This window comes from Camelus ferus, chromosome 6 (genome assembly GCF_009834535.1).
Source record: "Camelus ferus isolate YT-003-E chromosome 6, BCGSAC_Cfer_1.0, whole genome shotgun sequence".
NCBI classification, from domain to species: domain Eukaryota; kingdom Metazoa; phylum Chordata; class Mammalia; order Artiodactyla; family Camelidae; genus Camelus; species Camelus ferus.
In genome coordinates, this window is record NC_045701.1 from 21,373,079 (window position 1) to 21,390,892 (window position 17,814).

At 37.3% G+C, this 17,814-nt stretch overlaps 2 protein-coding genes across 8 annotated transcripts; one reads left to right on the plus strand and one right to left on the minus strand.

Moving 5' to 3' along the window:
* Nucleotides 1–919: 919 nt before the first annotated feature.
* Nucleotides 920–12,374, minus strand: HAUS2 (HAUS augmin like complex subunit 2). Of its 4 annotated transcripts, none has more exons than XM_006178873.3 (6): nucleotides 12,219–12,374; nucleotides 7,477–7,569; nucleotides 7,054–7,123; nucleotides 5,747–5,879; nucleotides 4,380–4,488; nucleotides 920–2,753 (listed from the first exon to the last, which is right to left on the minus strand). In XM_006178873.3, exons 1-6 carry the CDS (start codon nucleotides 12,309–12,311, stop codon nucleotides 2,544–2,546), a joined length of 708 nt encoding a protein of 235 aa, XP_006178935.1. In that variant the 5' UTR covers nucleotides 12,312–12,374; the 3' UTR covers nucleotides 920–2,543. The 4 variants fall into 4 exon arrangements, with proteins under 4 accessions (XP_006178935.1, XP_032337305.1, XP_014409820.1 ...); XM_032481414.1 differs by having other exon boundaries at nucleotides 7,477–7,681; nucleotides 12,219–12,347; XM_014554334.2 differs by having other exon boundaries at nucleotides 12,161–12,291.
* LRRC57 (leucine rich repeat containing 57) lies at nucleotides 12,364–17,592 on the plus strand. 4 transcript variants are annotated; one of them, XM_014554332.2, is made up of 6 exons: nucleotides 12,366–12,462; nucleotides 12,695–12,800; nucleotides 12,905–13,043; nucleotides 13,694–13,962; nucleotides 16,021–16,206; nucleotides 16,637–17,592. In XM_014554332.2, the coding sequence occupies exons 1-6, from the start codon at nucleotides 12,371–12,373 to the stop codon at nucleotides 16,676–16,678; spliced, it is 834 nt and encodes a 277-aa protein (XP_014409818.2). In that variant the 5' UTR covers nucleotides 12,366–12,370; the 3' UTR covers nucleotides 16,679–17,592. The 4 variants fall into 4 exon arrangements, with proteins under 4 accessions (XP_032337300.1, XP_014409818.2, XP_032337301.1 ...); XM_032481409.1 differs by lacking the exon at nucleotides 16,637–17,592 and having other exon boundaries at nucleotides 12,364–12,462; nucleotides 16,021–16,592; XM_032481410.1 differs by lacking the exon at nucleotides 16,637–17,592 and having other exon boundaries at nucleotides 12,383–12,603; nucleotides 16,021–16,591.
* The last annotated feature ends 222 nt before the right edge of the window (nucleotides 17,593–17,814 follow it).

Genomic DNA, 17,814 nt, shown 5'->3' on the forward strand with positions numbered 1-17,814 from the left:
GTGCAAGGACCAGTCAGGAGGCTGTTTTAGTACTCCAGTAGTAGTGGTAGAGTCATGGTGGTGCCTTTGATTTGTGTGTCCTGCAGGTACTAATAGTTTACCTATCCCATCTCCTCTCTCATTTTTTTGAAAGGTCCCATCCCTTGAATACAGGGACAGCTGGTTTACAATTCAAGTTCATCTGGAACCCTAGTCTCCTAAGTGGCTTCTCTATTCACTGTGCTTTGTGGTGGGAAGAATGACTGTATTAGGGAAAACAGTATGAAACTTACTCAAAAAATTAGAAACAGCTACCTTATGATCCAGCAATCCCACTTCTGGGTATATATTCAAAAGGAAATGTTTGTTTTACAGGTATCTCAGGAAATTCCACAATATATTAATTACTTTTATTAATATCTCAACTCTATTTTACATGTCAAGAAACCCTTTGGGTTTTCCTATTCCTCAGACAATTTTCCTAACTTTATTGAAGGTTTGAGAGGATAATGGGCATCAGTCTGGCAGAATCATGGATCAGAGTCTGAGCAAGGAGTAAAATAAGAAAAATGCTGGAAAAACCAGGCAGTACTTCAATTCCTCCAGAATAGGCTTCATAAAATGGCATCATTATTATGCTGGAAGTGAATTTAGAAATCTCACACACCTCCTATTGTAAATAGAAGGACATTCCAGAGCTATTTTTCTGTTCGTTTGTTTTTAGTATCCACATGTCTAAAAGCTAGGGGAAAAAAATGATCCACATTTATTGACCCAGCACAGTGCTAAATTAGCTTTTCTCTTTGTAGTAGACCTCAGTCTCAACTTACCCCAAGCTTTTGTTAATCAGATAGCCTGTATGCTTACACTTTAACTGTGTATGCTAAATAGAGAATCTGTCCTTTCAATCATACAGGATTCAGACAAGAGCCTCACAAAATTTTAGTTAGAACTTGCAGGTTTATTTTTTTTATTTTGAAAAAGACAAAATAACCCCAAAATAAAACAAAAAACAACCAGACTTACCAATATTAATGACAAGATATCAAGAAATCATGAAGAAAATCATGAAATCAAATGAAGAAAAAGCTTTGCAGGATGTCTGAAATCAAGGCTGGGCTTCAACAGATTCTAATGAATACAACTAAAAGTTTTGCTTAAAGTGTCTAGGCAATATTCAGGAAATTAGGACCACTCTTCTATATCCCATTTGCAAAAGTCAGCAAAATAGACTTCAAAACATGTTTTAGCAGGACAGTTTTTGGTGATGATCCTGCTTCCTTATGAACAACAACTTAACTCATCCACTGTGTTGAGGCTCTTCATGTGTTAAAGTGTGTGATGAATACAAAGATGAGTGAACGCTGGTTATACAGAGAATGCAACAGTATAAAAGTAATGAAGCATACATTTTAAAGAAAAGAGAACCCCAAGTCTGAAAATAAGCCAGTGATAGTTGTACCACTGATACAAAAGAATACAATCTGAGATAAAGTGTTAGTATACCAGTCCCTTTTATATGCATAATAACCTCAGATAGGTAAAATATCTGAGCAATTTCTAAGATAAAACCTCTGAAAGTTTTACCATAATGTGCCTTTTTCTTTGCTTTGATCTACTTTTCTTCTTTGCCTATTCCTAAGGCTGTCAATGAACACCCTCAGGAACTGCTTAGTGTGTCAGGGTCCCCAAGACCGCCTCCTGCCCTGGGTCTGATGATATGCTTGGAGGAATCCTGTGTATTTTTGTTCTCATGGCTATGATATATTACAGCAAAAGCATACAAAGCAAAAAGAGCAAAGGGGAAAAAGGTGTATGGGGGCGAAGTCTGGCAGACACCAGGTACAAGCTTCCAGAGTCCTCTGCCAGTGAAATCCAACAGGATGTGCTTAATTTTCCCAGCAACTGAGTTGTGACATGTGTGAAATTGTTGTCTACCACAAAAGCTCACTCAAGTTGCAGTGCTAGGGTAATTACTGCAGGCTAGTCACATAGGTACCTTCTGCCTAGCATGTACCAAAATTCTAGACTCCCAGGGTGAAAACAGATGTTCAGTACAAACCAAACCATGCAAACACCTCAGTCACAGCAAGCAACTCTTTAACAGTGAGAGTGGAGGAAACCCTCTTGAAATCTAAGTTCCCAGATGACAGCCAACCAGGCCTTTCACAGGACAGCAGCCAGGTCTGCTTTGTGACTCTTTTTTGCACACTTAGTAACAGTCCACAGAAATAATCAACATACTTTCAGATTCAAGACTCTCCTAATTCAGAAACAAACTTTTTTTTTTAAACTGCATAATAAAGACTGCTGCTTAAGATATGGTTAATGAGCTCACATTAATAAATTATCAGTTATATTTGAATTTTACTGAAAAGTGGAATGAAAATATATGAAAAACAAAGGAAAATTCAGTTGGTCTTAATGAACTTGGAATCAGTATTTCAATATAAAAAGGGCTCTTTCAGTATTGTCAGCAGCAAAGTCTATAAATATTCATGTTATAACTGACTAAAAATGAACTTCACAGGACTACATAAAATTCAAAAATATACAGCTGATAATTACTTGGTATTAATAGTTTGGACACTAACTTTAGAAGTAAAAGGTAAAGGAGATATGATAACATCACAGTTATGAAGAAAATTTTCTTCAGCTATTATTTTGGGGATACTAGAGGAGACTTCCTCCTGTTGTTCTCGCCACTTCAGTATATTCTCTGCCAGTTCTTCTGTCTCAGTCACCAAAATATCCATCTTTGCTAAAGCCATGCTCTATAACATTTGAAAGAAGGGAAAAATAGGAGAGAAATCACATCTTTCACTAATACATCATCATTATGTCACAAACAGCTATGATACCAAAAGTTAACAACTGATCTTTTCCAACCCCTTAATCAAAGGCTCCTTAAAATTGCAAGCTCCTGCTTCTCACACACATGCTCTTGTTTTTTGTGAGTTCGTCTCTGCTTTTTCTTCAATGACTACCTCAATGTAGATGACCCTCAATGTATATTGCCAAACCCAATCTCCTTCCTAAATTCAGCCCCACATCTCAGGTTGTTGGAAATCTCCATCTGGTTGCACATTCAGTATGTTAAACTCGATTTAACTGCAGTTCAACAAACCATGATTGACCATTTACTATCTGTGCAAGACATGTCAAAAAACTCACTCCTTTAACCTCTTGATCATACTCATCCTCAAGTCACCAAGGCTAGAAACTTCATTACCTTGGATGTGTCCCTTGTCCAAATAGTAGCCTCATGCTAGGAATCTGATCTCCAAAATCTAAAACTCTACATATCCCTTTTTATTCTTATCTTTTAAATCTTTTCTCTGAATGATTGTTTCTCTGCCTTTGGTTCCTCTGCCTGTGGTTCCTCTGCCTGGTCCTCTAACCCACAGCTTATCAAACTTAAATGTGCAAAGGAATCACCTGAGGAACTTGTTAAACTGTAGATTCAGATTCTGAAGGTCTAAGGTGAATAAAGTCTGCAATTCTGCATTTCTAACAAGCTTCCAGGTGACAATGATGCTCTGCCCATACTTTGAGTGGCAAGGCTCCAACTACTCTATCTAATATTTTCTCTAGGATTAAGGTACAGTTCTGACCAAGTCACCACTCTGTGTCTTTCTCTAAAAAACAAAACAAAACAAAACAAAACATTCACTGGCTCCCCAGTATGCAAAGTCTTAACTTCTTAGTCTGGTTTTTAAGGCATTCCATAAACTAACCACAAGTTAATCTCCCTTTCAATACTTAAAGCATCAACCAAAGTGGAGTACCACTCTTCCCTCAAACAACCTGTGCTCTTTAATTTTCACGTCCTTCCTCACATTGCTGCTCTCATCTGAAATATTCTTCCTGATCACATCCAAATTTCACCAATCCGTGAAGATTCAGCTTGCTACTAACTCCTGTGTAAACCTTTTTTGAAGTTTTCCTACCTTCCATCCTATTCCCAATCTCCCTAAAGTGAAAACAATCCCCCTTTTCTGTGCTTAATAGCACTTCTTTATAATTCTCTGCTGTACTCATGCAAATACAATAACATACAGTAGAAAGTATTTATACTCTCCCTTACCAAACCTTGAGAATTTGAGGGCAGGCATTGGTCATATCTCTTTATCTCTCATGATACTTATAGTCCCTTGCACAATTAACATGTATTTATTAAATACTGAAATAAAACAATGTAAAATGACTTCTAAAGAAAAATAATGTAAAAAAAGAAAAGGTATCTTGATTTATAAAAATAATTTGCTTATAATATTAACCATCAAAAAGTTAAACAAGGAGATTACACATTTGAGATTCCAGTATAAAAGAACTAGAGACAGTTAAAAGCACTGTGAAAGGAGTTGATGAAGTACTTAAATGCTATTGGTAATACTCACCATTTTTTTTAGATTTGCATCTACATGAGGGATATTTCTAATTGTTTCAAGATGGTTTTCTAATCTCTCAATGAAAGTTACTGCCAACTCCAATAAATGTACCATGTATCTGAAGAAGGGAGAAAAAGGTCAACTATTATTTTTTAGTGTAGTTATTTTGTGTTCTTTTTTTCCCCTTTAATTATGGCTTTTAACATGAAATAAGAGAACTACAATCTACGCAATGAACCATTAATAATCTTCCTGCATTCATGGAAATATCAGTGATAAAAAAGGTCCTCTTTCATTTTAAGCAGGAGTTAACTTGCCATCCAAAGAGAAAAACAGAAAGAGACAATACTAATCATATCTGGAATGTAACCTAATGTTAGTCAATGTTAACAACGTTCTCATGTAAGTTAAAAAAAATTTCTCTAGGTAAAACCTCATTCCATTGCAATGTACTCACTTAGTGAAGGGTGAAGACAATTAGGATAAATGTACTTTACTGAAATAGCCTACACATGAAACTACTTTGAATCTCTGTTTACAAAATGCTTTAAAATCATTACTTAGTTCTTCTGATATGTATAATGTATAATATACACATTAATGGTATTTTACTATACTGAATAGATACTAAATACATCCACAAGAATGAGATTTGTATATGTATTATTTTACTACATGATAAAAGATCTGACACTTAAGAGAAAATACTGATTTGCTCAGGATTAGTTAAGTGCTGGTAGAGAAAGTTAGCAAACAGATCCCCAGATACCTGCTTTTTAATTTTATTATTATTTATTATAAATAATAACCTACATCTTCAATTTGATACTTGCCATACTCCTATAAGAAAGAGGGCAATCAAAAGCATCCCCATTCGATGGATTGGGAAACTAAGGCAAAAACTTAAATCACCTGCCCAAGGCTTTGAGGTGTACAAACAGCAGAGATCAGAATTGGTTTTTTCCTCCTTTTAGTTAACATTGTTTTCATCTGTCCCTGCTTAAATCTCTCAACAGTATTTATATATATAGGCAACATTAATGCAACAATAAATTTAAGTCACAGAAAATCATCTATATATAATAAAAATTATTTTGACCCACCCTACTATATGATCTAATTTCTTTCATTAAAGTCATTATTTATAATTCCCAAGACATAATGGCAAAAGGAATGCCTTTCTCTTCAACATAGCTATAGTTCTTTAAAAAGTAGAGGATTTTCTTTCTGATTTAACGTATCAGCATTAATAATATTAACAGATACAATCACTCATACACTGTTAAATGAATTATGCTATGAAATAACTGTTAGTCTAAACAAAAATTACCCTCAGAAAACATACATAACTGTTAATATCTACTTTTTAGTCTAACCTGTGATAAACAGCTTCAATAGGCAAGTTTTCTTGGCACATGGGTTTCAACAGTCTTTGCCTGAGGGACCGCTTCTCTTTGAGCACCACTTCCAAATGATTATTCATGCTTTGCAGAGTATGACACTTCTGAGCTACACAAACCAGAAACAGTAGAGTTAGCAATAAAACAAGTACAATTTGAAATCACTAATACTATCAATGTCAAAAATTAATTCTTCCATTTCCCTCCTAAATATCTCCCCTTCGCTATCTTTTTAAAAAAAAGTTTTATTGACATATAGTCAGTTTACAATGTTGTGTCAATTTCTGGTATATAGCCCCTTTGCTATCTTTAATACCAATAGCGGTTTCATTTTCAATTATTTTCTCTTACTTTTCCAACTGACAACGAAATCTAGTGCTAAATTCTTCATATTTTTCAATTCCACTCCTAGTTCAGTTTTTTATAGCCAGAGCTGTATTCCTCACATAAAGTCTCTTTTCCCATCTCTGCCTGTAATATTCTATATGAATATTAAAAAAACAAATATTTATCTTAAAAACTACTTTTGAGTATTTCAATATTTTCTCTAGAATTCAGTTAATGGCTACCAATTGCCTCTTCTTTTAAATTTTTATTTGGAAGAACTTTCAAACTTACAGAAAAGTTTCAATACTAGTTTATTGATTAAACTCTCACATACATTTCATCTAGACTCACTAACTGTTAACATCTGGCTATGTTTCATTTCTTTCCCTCTTTATCTACACACCCAGACATATATTTTTGCTGACTAATTTGAGAGTAAGTTGCAGACATCAAGACCTTTTACCCCTAAAATTTCAGCGTGTATTTCCCAAAACAGAAACATTCGCTTACATAACTATAAGTATCCCATTCAGATAATTTAACATTGGTACAATACTACCAATATTTAATACAGCCCATATTGAAACATCACCAAATATCCCAATAATGTCCTTTATAGGAAAAAATCTTCAAAGCAAATATGCAATCCATGACTACACTTGTGGTCACATCCCTTTCGCTGTCCAATCCCTTTAGCATCCTTTAATCTGCAAAGTTCCTCGACCACCTTTGTCTTTTAAGCTCTACTGACTTTGAGGAGCTCCCACCTTGGTCATTCTTTATACTACTTGCACTGTAAGCCAAAGGGACTTCTATTTGAGCGCACAAATAAGACTTTGTTAGCTTTGGGGCAATACCTGGAAAAACTTTCGTAATTTTACAGCCTGGTGCCTATTTAAAGTAATTTAAGAAAAAGTTGAAATTCCAGTGATTACCTATTTAACTAAAGCACTTACCCAGAAAGTAAGGATGGACAACATCTTCTGTATCTTTTTCTAGTCTTAGGAGTTCAATTTCCAGGTTTTTCTACATTAGGAACAAAAATAACAGCTCATGCAGAAAGAATGTTGAAGTAACACTTAAACTTTGATAAAAAACGATCTTTAATCCAGGAATATTTAAGGAAAGCAGGAGGATGATTTGTGCTGAGAGCCCAGGGGATTTACTGAAGCTTTTCATTTTGGTGTGCAAGCCCCTTGGTGCTACTGCTACTACTCCTAACTACTACTATGACCATTACTACTATTAACAACTGCAAAGAAACACATGTACAGCTATGTGCTAGACACTGTTCTACGGGCAGGAGAATTGCTGTTGGAACCAATTAAGATTTTCTTCCTGTACTAGAAGTAGAAAGTAAAAACTCCAACATAATTTACCTGATAGATTTCAGCTTGAATATCTGTGATCTGCTGTAGTCTGGAGAAGTTCACAAAGCAAGAATCTGATTTCTTAGATATATTTAACATATCCTATTGGTAAGTGAACAGAGAAAGCAGCAGCATATTAGAAAAAGTTTGTGTGCATTAGAGCAGATTGCCTGTGGGTCCAAAATATGAGGATATGTTATATCCAACACTGCCCCTGAAAAATGAAATAGAACAGTAGCAATGTTTATGTCCTGTTTGTAAAACCTCCACTATCACAAATCCCTTGCCCAAATATTTAAAAGATAAGAAAAACATTTTGTACTATTTCCTAAAGTACAATGCACAATAGATATGCATTACTGATAGCTTACCAGAAAATTCTAAGGTTTGAGGTTGCTGGAGAATCATTCTACACAAATGACTAAGACTTAGTCTCTCAGACCTTCCTGGTGCTAAAATCAAACACTTCCCAGGCCGTGGAATCATTCACCTGATTCATTAAATGACCTCTATGGGCTGCAAGTCATTTATACCATCTCTTTCCACATTCTCACTCTCTTGGATAGAGGAATGTTTTGTCCACGCATTATTCTTCTTCTAAAAAGTCTACCCCCACCTTCTTTTTATCTTTTCATTCTGTTATACTGCTATCTTAAATTGCAGGTTATCTCAGAATAAGAATCTTATCTTGTTCATCCCTTGGCTTCATCCATAATTTCTTGTATCCTCTTCTTTTCTAGAATGTTTCCAATATGAAGAACTTCAGACATCATATAGTCCAGGGGTTGGGAAGCTATAGCCTACGAACTAAATGCAGCCCATTGACTGTTTTTGTATAGCTTAAGGGCTAAGAATGGTTTTTACATTTTATGTTGAAGGAAAAAAATCAAAAGAAAAATTTTGTGACATGAAAAATTACATGAAATTCAAATTTCAAGGTTCAGAAAAAAAGTTTTATTGAAACTCAACTTCTCTTACTCATTTACTCATTATCTCATATTATTTTCACACTGCAGCAGCTTAATTGTGACCTTATGGACTGGAAAGCCTCAAATACTTTCTCTCTGGCCCTTCATAGCAAAAGTTTCCTGACTGAAGATAATCACTTTTATAAACATTTATTGAATTAGGCAGTGGAAGATTCAAGGATGAATGAAACAAGCTCTCTGCCCTTAACAAGCTCATGATGGATGGGAAGGATAAGGCATTCCAGCTGTAAAGAACCAGACATTATAAATGCTCAATAACTGTCAGCTAGTACTAACATATACATGAGAACAAGGGGAAGATGACTCTGGAAATATAGTTTCCTACATAATTATGGAAGATCTTAACAGCTACGATAAGCAACCATAATGCAGAAAATGAGAGCAACTCAAAGTTTTCTGATGAAGTATATAATAATATAACACATATTTTAGAAATAGAATTGGGGTTAGTATGGTAAATAAACTTAATGGGGCTGCGGGGAGGAAGAAATGGGGAGTGACTGCATAATGAATATAGGGCTTCCACTGGGGATAGCAAAAAAAAAAGTTGTGAAAATAGTTTCACAACAGTGTGACAAACAAAACCTACTCTGGTAACTAACCAACAACATCAAAAAAACAAGCAAATAGCTAGTGGAGGTAGACTGGAGGTTAGATATTTAGACAGGTGGCTGCTACAGCATTCCAAGTGAGGAGATAAGAATCTGAACTAGGTAAGTAGCAGTTAAAAAGGAAGGGCAGAGCTATTAGTCCCTGGGAAGATGGAATTCATAAGTCCTAGTTGATACGGGAAGTGAGGGATAAAGTCAGGTCAATACTGACTTCCAGGGATTCTGCCTCAGGTGACTCAACAGATAGTTATGCCATTCACACAACACAAGATATTTCACTAATGGCAAAATTGAGGATTGTGGAGGCTAAGTATTAGCTCCACTTTACAATGCCAATGCGTATCAGGGCTGAAATGAGAATACATCTAATCTGCATTTCCATCATATCAATTTGATTCTTTTACTTTTCTTTCTGCTCTCTCTTAGATAGAAGGTAAACGTAAATAAAACATTTTCCATTACTCATTGTAATCTACTCACTCTCTGGTCCCTCTCCATCCCTACATGTTTATACACTAATACAACTAATTGCACACATGCAAATTAGTAAATTCTTGGGTTCATCAACAGGGTAATTGAGCTAAGCCAAGAACATGCAAAAGAAATCAGAGAGAAAACAAGAATTTTCAAGAAAGGGAGCCAAAAAGGAGGAAAGAAAAAGCAGCCAAACTCCTCTAGTAAATAGAAATTTGAATTACTTGAGAATTATGACTCAGCCCTACACCTTAAAAAAGGGGGTGAAAAAAGGCAAGGATTGGGGAATACTGGAGTCTTTACTGTTGACGACTGCCATTATATATTATATTATATACTTTACATGCCACTGGGAGTCTGTTTAGGGTATTTGTTTACTCTGCTGCTAGAAGATGAAATCCAAAATCTTTATGTTTAACATAAAAATCCTGATAACACTGTGTGAGATATGTATATATAAACTTGTATCTATAGGCATGCTTTCTTCTTTTTTGTCCTTTCCTGTTCATACTAAATTCTAGCTGGGGGACACTAAAAGGGAGGCAGTATAGCAGAGGCTCGTTTTAAAACGGGGGAAGAGGGTACAGAGAAGTGCAGTATACAGACTGAGAAAATAGACTGTGTATGTGTGGTAACCTTTCTTTTTATTTTATTAGAAAATAGATTCTGAAGGGTTTGGGGAAGGTCCAGATCCTTATCTTATGAATTGCTAGTAGATGGACTTTGATCAAGACACTGTGACTCACTTAAGCTTGCTGGAATAATATCAAGGACATAAGGCCACTAAAGCACTTCTAGGTCATAAGTGAAAGCAGTATCCCATGTTATCCTACAGACAGTTAACCCTACCTTTCTTTCACTAAATCACCCTCCAATGGATAGATCAAAACAGAACAAAGCTCAACAAGCTACACTGTCTAGAAGAGTTGCATCATATCACAATTTTAACCCTCACTGTTAATTTTTAATGTACATAGGATGATGCACACTTAAGGGATAGACTGTTTAAGGGGATCATATAATACATCATTTTGAAAGAATTAATGATAAATCTCTCTAATAAAAGTAGGTTTTTATAGGTAAAGTTTGCTTAAAGTAAAATCTCATGCTACAAATCTGCAGTTTCCTTATTGGGTCTAACTGTGCAGTAAGATTGTAAGATGGTCTTAAGGAGCTATGGGTTGGCAGATGTTACCGGTAGGCAAATCAGGTTAACTATCTAATTAGTGTTACTTGAAGGACACTAGAAAGATCCTCCCCAAAACAACCACCAGCCCAATAAACAGCTCACCATCAATATCTAAAATTCTCTCACCAGAGACTCAAATCCTTGGTCTAGGTGTTTATATATTCTACCAATATGTTATAGAGGGTTACGTCCCAAACATCTTATAGTATGAATTTACCAAATTACTTTGTTACAGAACTGGATGATACAAGTAAAGGTACTAGGCAATTTGGCAGGAAGAAAACACAGAAGTGAGGAAGGCAAGAACTGGGGGTGCTGTGGCTGGTTTTACTTTGCCTATTTTCCAAGGCATTCTTTACTACTCCTTGTTTTCTCCCGAACTCCATTAGGTCTATTTAGTAGGTCTTCAAGTAATCTAGAAGAGTTCTCCAACAGAAGTTTAAACTCTTTCAAGATAATGTCACAGTATCATGCATCACAGTTTATCTTAGAGATAATACTACATTATGTGTCAGTAAAGGGAGCGCTCTGGGATCTAACTCTACCAGTTGAGTAATCTTGGATACATTTTTTTTTGTCTCCTTAGGTCTTAGTTTCTTCATCTTAAAATTACATAAGTAGATAGTAGAATTCTCTAATGATTCTTCTAAGTATAAAAAGTTGTGCAATTTCCATAAACATTCCATCATGTGTATATTGCTAATCTCTGCAGATCATTTTACCTTCTACTTTTCTCACTTTCCTTTTTAGTGAAATTCCTCAACTCCCTCGTTATCTCAAAATTTCTTTCCCTTCTCTCAATCCCACTTTCCCCATTCCTTTATCATGTTTGTCATTTCTATTCCATTATTTCCTCACATCTTCAATTTCTCCCTTCCTTGGCTCGTTCCCTTTGGCCTATGAACATGCTCTTCCTGCCGAACCTAAAAACTACCAGCCCTTTGGCTAGTCTTACTCTTTTCTCTTCAGAATTAATCCCTTCCTCCATTCATGTTCCAAGGTCTTTCGGCTCTTTTTCGCCAATATATTTTTTTTCCCGGTCTTTAAATATGCGTGCTTTCCCCCGCCGCCCAGTGATGTTTCTTGTAAGGCTTCAATATTTCACACAAACGAGCCTTGTTTGGGAACGTAAGTTTTAACTACCGTACCTGTATTTCCCCACCACACCACCCAATACAATCTAGAAGCGGTATCATCACTGGATGAAAACAAGCAGGGAGACATCAGTCTTTATTATTTCTCACGAACTGACCTGGGATAACTCGTCTGAAAACACTTGAAACACCATCTGTTCAGAGCCCCGCTTATGCAGAACCCACTGAGGACCAGTCACTTTTGCTGCCTGCAAGGAGTTCCACCTGCCTCGACCCTAGTACAGCCCCCAGCCAGCACCCTCACACCCACTCCCGCAGCCAGCCCCACCAACTCACAGCCATCTTCTGTCGCCACGGTGTGCACCCCCTTATTGACGCCATCGCCCCCACACACCTGAGTGACCACCCCTGAAGCCACGAAATGGCCCAGCAGTAGCCCGGCAGCGTTAGGTGCGGACGCTGGGTCCCAGGGGTTCGCCGCAGCCATGGCTGGAAGCCACCTTCTCCGATGGCGCGGAGAGTGAGTGGAACGCACCGCGCGGCTCGATGACGTCACAGGGCGTTTCCGCCCGGGCGGAAGCTCAGGGAGCGCATCCCCGGCGAGCGCGGGTCCCGAGTTTTCCTTTGTACAGCCGGCTGTAAGCTGAAGGGTAGAAGGCGCGTTCGAGGATCCCAGATCCTCCCTAAGCAACTAGCGGCTTCTTGCCTGGGCCTGGTGTTCTTCCCTTTCTTTCTTGCCACCCTTGGGCTGTCCCGCAAGATCCAGGCTTCGGCAGGAGGTGACAGCTGGTGCTTGAGACCCAGCCGGGAGGCCGATGGGGAGGCTGGGTGCCTGGACCCAGCGGTGACAACCGCGCTTCCTTCCCGCAGGGACCTGAACCGCGGCGCTAGGATGGGAAACAGTGCCCTCCGCGCTCATGTGGAAACCGCGCAGAAAACTGGTGTTTTTCAGCTTAAGGACCGTGGGCTGACCGAGGTGAGACTGGGAGGGACCTGACTAGAGAGTTTTAAGGGAGAGGGACGGCGGGCGGTGAAGTTATTAGGTAAGGGACTCTCCGCGCTGTGAACCCCTTTCTTCAGTTCCCCTCAGAGTTGCAGAAGCTGACAAGCAATCTCAGGACCATCGACTTGTCCAACAACAAGATCGAGAGTCTCCCGCCTATGATTATAGGGAAGTTCACTCTGCTGAAGAGCCTCTCCTTGAACAACAACAAACTGAGTATGGCTTTTGCATCTGGGAAGCTTTTGCTAGTGCTCAGCTATTAAGAAGGGTGGTTTTTCTTTTGGAATAGAATGTGGATTATGATTATAATGCTATAAAACTGGTTTTCAAATAAATGTATCAGAATCTTTAAAAAAAAAGGTGGTTATTTTCTTACAAGCTGATTTTTGTTGTTGTTATGAAACCGTTCAGAAGCTCAAGATGTAAGAGAATATTAGAATCCTAGCGTTCTATCTCTTGTAATTACATCTGTAAGCCTCCTCTGGTAGTGTAAAGATTGGTACTTGGTTAATTTGGATTTGAAAGAGACCATCTTTGGGATGTAATGTAAGCAGCTAATTTTGCTGCTAATTTGAAAGGGAGGATGGGATGGAAAGGAGAGGGCCTTTCAAATCCCACAAAATTGCTGTACAGTGGCCTCTTCACAAAGGCAGCCCTTTATATACATGGTGCTTTCCTGCATTTTGATGGCACCCTCACCTTCTGAAGACTATGTTGGTAAAAATGCAGTACTTAAAAATGGCACATATGAAATGCCTATGTATATTAACAAGAGGCATAGCAGTTTGCTATATAGTTTTTATAAAGTTCATCAAAGGTGTTTTTCAGCTATATTGGATTCAGGTTTTTAAATTTTTCTTTGCCAGCTGTTCTTCCTGATGAGTTATGCAATCTGAAAAAACTAGAGACACTAAGCCTAAACAACAATCATTTGAGAGAGCTGCCATCTACCTTTGGGCAACTGTCCGCCCTTAAGACCCTGAGCCTCTCTGGGAACCAGCTTCGAGCACTACCACCACCACTTTGTAGTCTGCGGCACCTGGATGTACTGGATCTCTCCAAGAACCAGATTCGGAGCATCCCTGATGCAGTGGGGGAGCTTCAGGTCATTGAACTCAACCTCAACCAGAACCAGGTCTAGAACTTAAGGATTTTTTTTCTACATCATATATGTGGGTTTATGTTCTCCTAAATTACTTGTTGTTCTCTAAACTATAATCATGGAGCGGGGTATCAGAGGCTAGGAGAGAGGTATATTCTATGGGCTGGACTAATTTCAAGGCCAATGTGTTATGAAGTTAGTTGAGACACTGGGTATGTTTGTTGTGTAGGTGTTCTTTGGAGGGTGGGATGGGTAACAGGGTGAGGTAATTTCAGATGTTAAAATATTACCTCACAAATTTTGAGTTCTACAGATCCTCCTCAAATAATCTAGCAAGGAGCTATATCAGGAAGATAAGAGTGGAAAAGAGGCTTAAACTCATACATTCTCAGGAGTGGACATCAAAGTTAATTCAGTTGTCGTTTTTCTGACATTTTTGTCAAGTCTGTGTCCTGCTTTTGCTGAAAAACTGTCAGTGATGGGATTTTTGGAGATAGCCCATTTTATTGCTGGAGAGCTTTAATTTTAATATTTGAAATTTGTCTCCATAACTTCAGAAGCTCTTTGGTTAATATGTATCTAACTGGAGAAACAAACTTTGGTATGGACATAAGGCATAAATGATGAAACATTAATCATAGTGAGTCAAGGTGATCTTGTTTTTCTAGTGTCTATGCTTCTAGATCTGCAGAGTCTATTATAGTATCTACTAGTCACATGGTATTAAAATTAATTTAAATTAATTAAAAAACCCAGTTCCTCAGTTACCACTAGCCATATTTCAAGTGCCCAATAGCTATATGTGGCTGGTGGCTGCCATATTTGGTAGAACAGATACAGAACATTCCAATCATTACATAAGTTTTATTAGACAAAACTGTTCTAGATTGTAGTGATCTTACATTACAATGAAATTCAGTCTTTGAGGAGATTGGCCTTATATTTTCCTTAAGGTGGATATTGTATGTTCTTGAGCTTTTGAAAAAAAATTCAGAAAAATTTCTGAATATTTGAGAAAAAATATTGTTAAACTAGTTGAATACTCATTTCACTCACCTATGCTGCCTCAAATGGTTTCCAGATTTTAGTATTTATCAGAATAACTGGGAGAGCTTGTTAAGAGATCACTGGGCTCCCACCTTCATTGTTTCTGATTCTGTAGGTCTGGTGTAGGGTCTGAGAATTTGCATGTCTAACAGGGCCCCAGGTAATGGCCTGAGATGATACCAGGCAGGGTACATATAACTTGGTGACTTGGAGCACTTATAAAGGGCAGAAGATGTGAATGAGTCAAAGATAATTGCTTGGTATTGAGCTCAAGGGCCTGAAAGAATGGTGCTATTGAGAATGGACATGCTGAGTAGGTTATGATAGTGAAACATCCAGTGTTTTACTAAAAACGAGATAAAGGAATGGAATAGAGGTGAACAGATATGAATGTAGATAGATAACAGAAGTGACAGCTTTAAGAATGAATGAGCTTTGTAGGAGAAAGTTTAGAAAGATTGAATACTAAGTATTAGAAACTGCTGCTTGAAAAATGTCCATAGAAACAAGAAGGGAAAGCAGAAATCAGGAGTGATTCAAAAGATAGGAAGAAAAACACAGTACTTAAGTACAAGAAGTGGGAGTTTCAAGGAGAGGATAGAAAGTACAGTCAAATGCAACAAGGAATGATGGCAATGAATCCTGACTTTGGTAGTAAAGTGGCTGGCATCTATGTACACATAAAAGATTGGCAGTAAATGTCTAAAATGTTTACAGTGATGGATTACAGGTAAACTTGTGTGATTCTCACACTTTCTATAATGAACAGTACTTTTATTATCAGAAAATTTTGCTTCCAAAAAGCCACTGGTGACCTTCAAAAAGCATCCCCCTCCCCCCCCCCCAAAAAGTGGAGGAGTAGTAACAGAAGCTGGATCACAAGAGGTTTCTGGAATGAGTGGGTAGTGAGAAAATGGAGGCGGTAAAAGAAAGAACTAGGACAAATAGTCAAGTAAAGATTTTTGTTTTAATTTAGTAAAAAAAAAAAAGCATTATAATGTTTATGCTTTTTCCATTATCCTTTTTAAAATTGTTGTGCAATAGATATCTCAGATCTCAGTGAAGATATCTTGCTGTCCTCGCCTTAAAGTTCTTCGTCTGGAGGAGAACTGTCTTGAGCTTAGTATGCTTCCACAGAGCATCCTCAGTGACTCCCAGATCTGTCTGCTTGCTGTGGAAGGCAACCTTTTTGAAATAAAGAAACTTCGAGAACTGGAAGGCTATGATAAGGTTTGTATTAGTATACTTCTGCATTTCCAATCACTGCAAAGAAAAGAAAGGTGAAGTAACCCACGTGAATGTTTATAGCTACAGGATATATGTATAATCCTGTTTATATCAGTATTTTATATATAGTTTATATCAGTATTTGCTCCCCATTTTGGAGGTGGGTTCTGAGAATCAGCCAAATGGTATTATGCCAAGATGATTTTTTCTCTAGACAGCTTATTTGTAAAGCATCTTTATCTTTTGAAAGGAAAAAAAACCGATAAAACCATGTGCTTTAAATTTGAGTTTAGAATAGGTGGATTTTGTAGGAAATGAAGGACCATATCCAATAAAAACCTAAAGGAAAAAAATCATATAAAACCCTGAATAACCAATAGGTTTATTATTTACTCATGACAAAGTAACACATACATTCTTTCATGATTTTTAGTACATGGAGAGGTTCACAGCCACCAAGAAGAAGTTTGCATGATGCTCTCCAGGAGTGTGGGAACCTTATAGGACCCTGACTTGGAACCTGTCACAATCTGGCTGAATCAAAGACTCCTGTTGTCAAGGATATCTGCAGTAAGGAGACGATACTCCAGGAGATTGTATTTCACTCAGTGATCTCTTTCCTTTCCAGGGCTCATCTCAAATAAGCTAAAAGGAATCGAGAGACAGGTCGTCTTCCATTTTGAGTCATGGATAGGGCAAAGGACAATGCTGATCTTCAAAACCATCATTAGTTTGGCTTTAAGGAACCCAGTAGCTAGCTGCTGTTTATACAGGGAGGGGATGCTGCCTGGTACCAGAATAGCTCCACTACAGCTTGAAATTTCGTGTTTCAGTGTATAAGCTTTCATAAAGTCAGTTGCCGTTCCACCTCTGTGTTAACAAACATTTCATATTTTTATGAAATTCAAGAAATTCATGAGAGGCTTCTATGGTTAATCTAAAGGTTTATGATTTTATTCCAGTCTGTCAGTTCAATTGCAATGTTTATACTTGGAATTTAGGATGTACATAAATATATGACTGTCTTGATTAAAAGTGTACTTTGTCAGAGAAGCAACAACACAATACTAAGATGTTCCCCCAAGGCTGCAGTAGCAAATTTTTATTTTTACTATTGCAGGTGCCTTACTGATAGAGGGCTCTGAAGAGCTAAAACTGTATATGCAAAACTTGTGAGATACAAGGGTTTTAATAATCAAGATTTTCCTGAAACTTTGTTAGAAACAATGTCTTTATTTCTGGTGATCCATTTCCCTTTTTGTATTTAAAACTCTAATAATTAAGTTACCTATAAAAAAACTACTGCTACAATATTTTATAACTACCTATGTTTATCAAATTTATTCTCTGAATGAGAGGATATACTAAATAAAGATTTTTAAATGAACTTTGGCTGGAAGAAATGTTAATACTTTAAAGAAAGAAGACAGGAGAACTTTAACCTGTAAATGGCCCTTTGTTTGAAAGTAAACTGATTAGGAAGAAATGTTTCATGGTCTTGTTCAGGTTGTAAGAGTACTGAAATGCCTTCATGTGACTGATAAACATTTTTGTGGCCCTGAAATCATGCTTATTAAGAGAAACTGAAGGTATAAAGATAGATGATTTCAG

Excerpts from the sequence above, each read along its gene's own strand:
- HAUS2 (XM_006178873.3), bottom strand. The coding sequence starts at position 12,311 with ATGGCTGCGGCGAACCCCTGGGACCCAGCGTCCGCACCTAACGCTGCC. Across the intron at positions 5,880-7,053 it reads TGTCCATCCTTACTTTCTGG|CTCAGAAGTGTCATACTCTG; the intron begins GTAAGTGCTTTA and ends TGGTTTGTGTAG. Across the intron at positions 2,754-4,379 it reads ATGCAAATCTAAAAAAAATG|AGCATGGCTTTAGCAAAGAT; the intron begins GTGAGTATTACC and ends CAAATGTTATAG.
- LRRC57 (XM_032481409.1), top strand. The coding sequence starts at position 12,371 with ATGACGTCACAGGGCGTTTCCGCCCGGGCGGAAGCTCAGGGAGCGCAT. Across the intron at positions 12,801-12,904 it reads AGGACCGTGGGCTGACCGAG|TTCCCCTCAGAGTTGCAGAA; the intron begins GTGAGACTGGGA and ends CCCTTTCTTCAG. Across the intron at positions 13,044-13,693 it reads CTTGAACAACAACAAACTGA|CTGTTCTTCCTGATGAGTTA; the intron begins GTATGGCTTTTG and ends TTTCTTTGCCAG.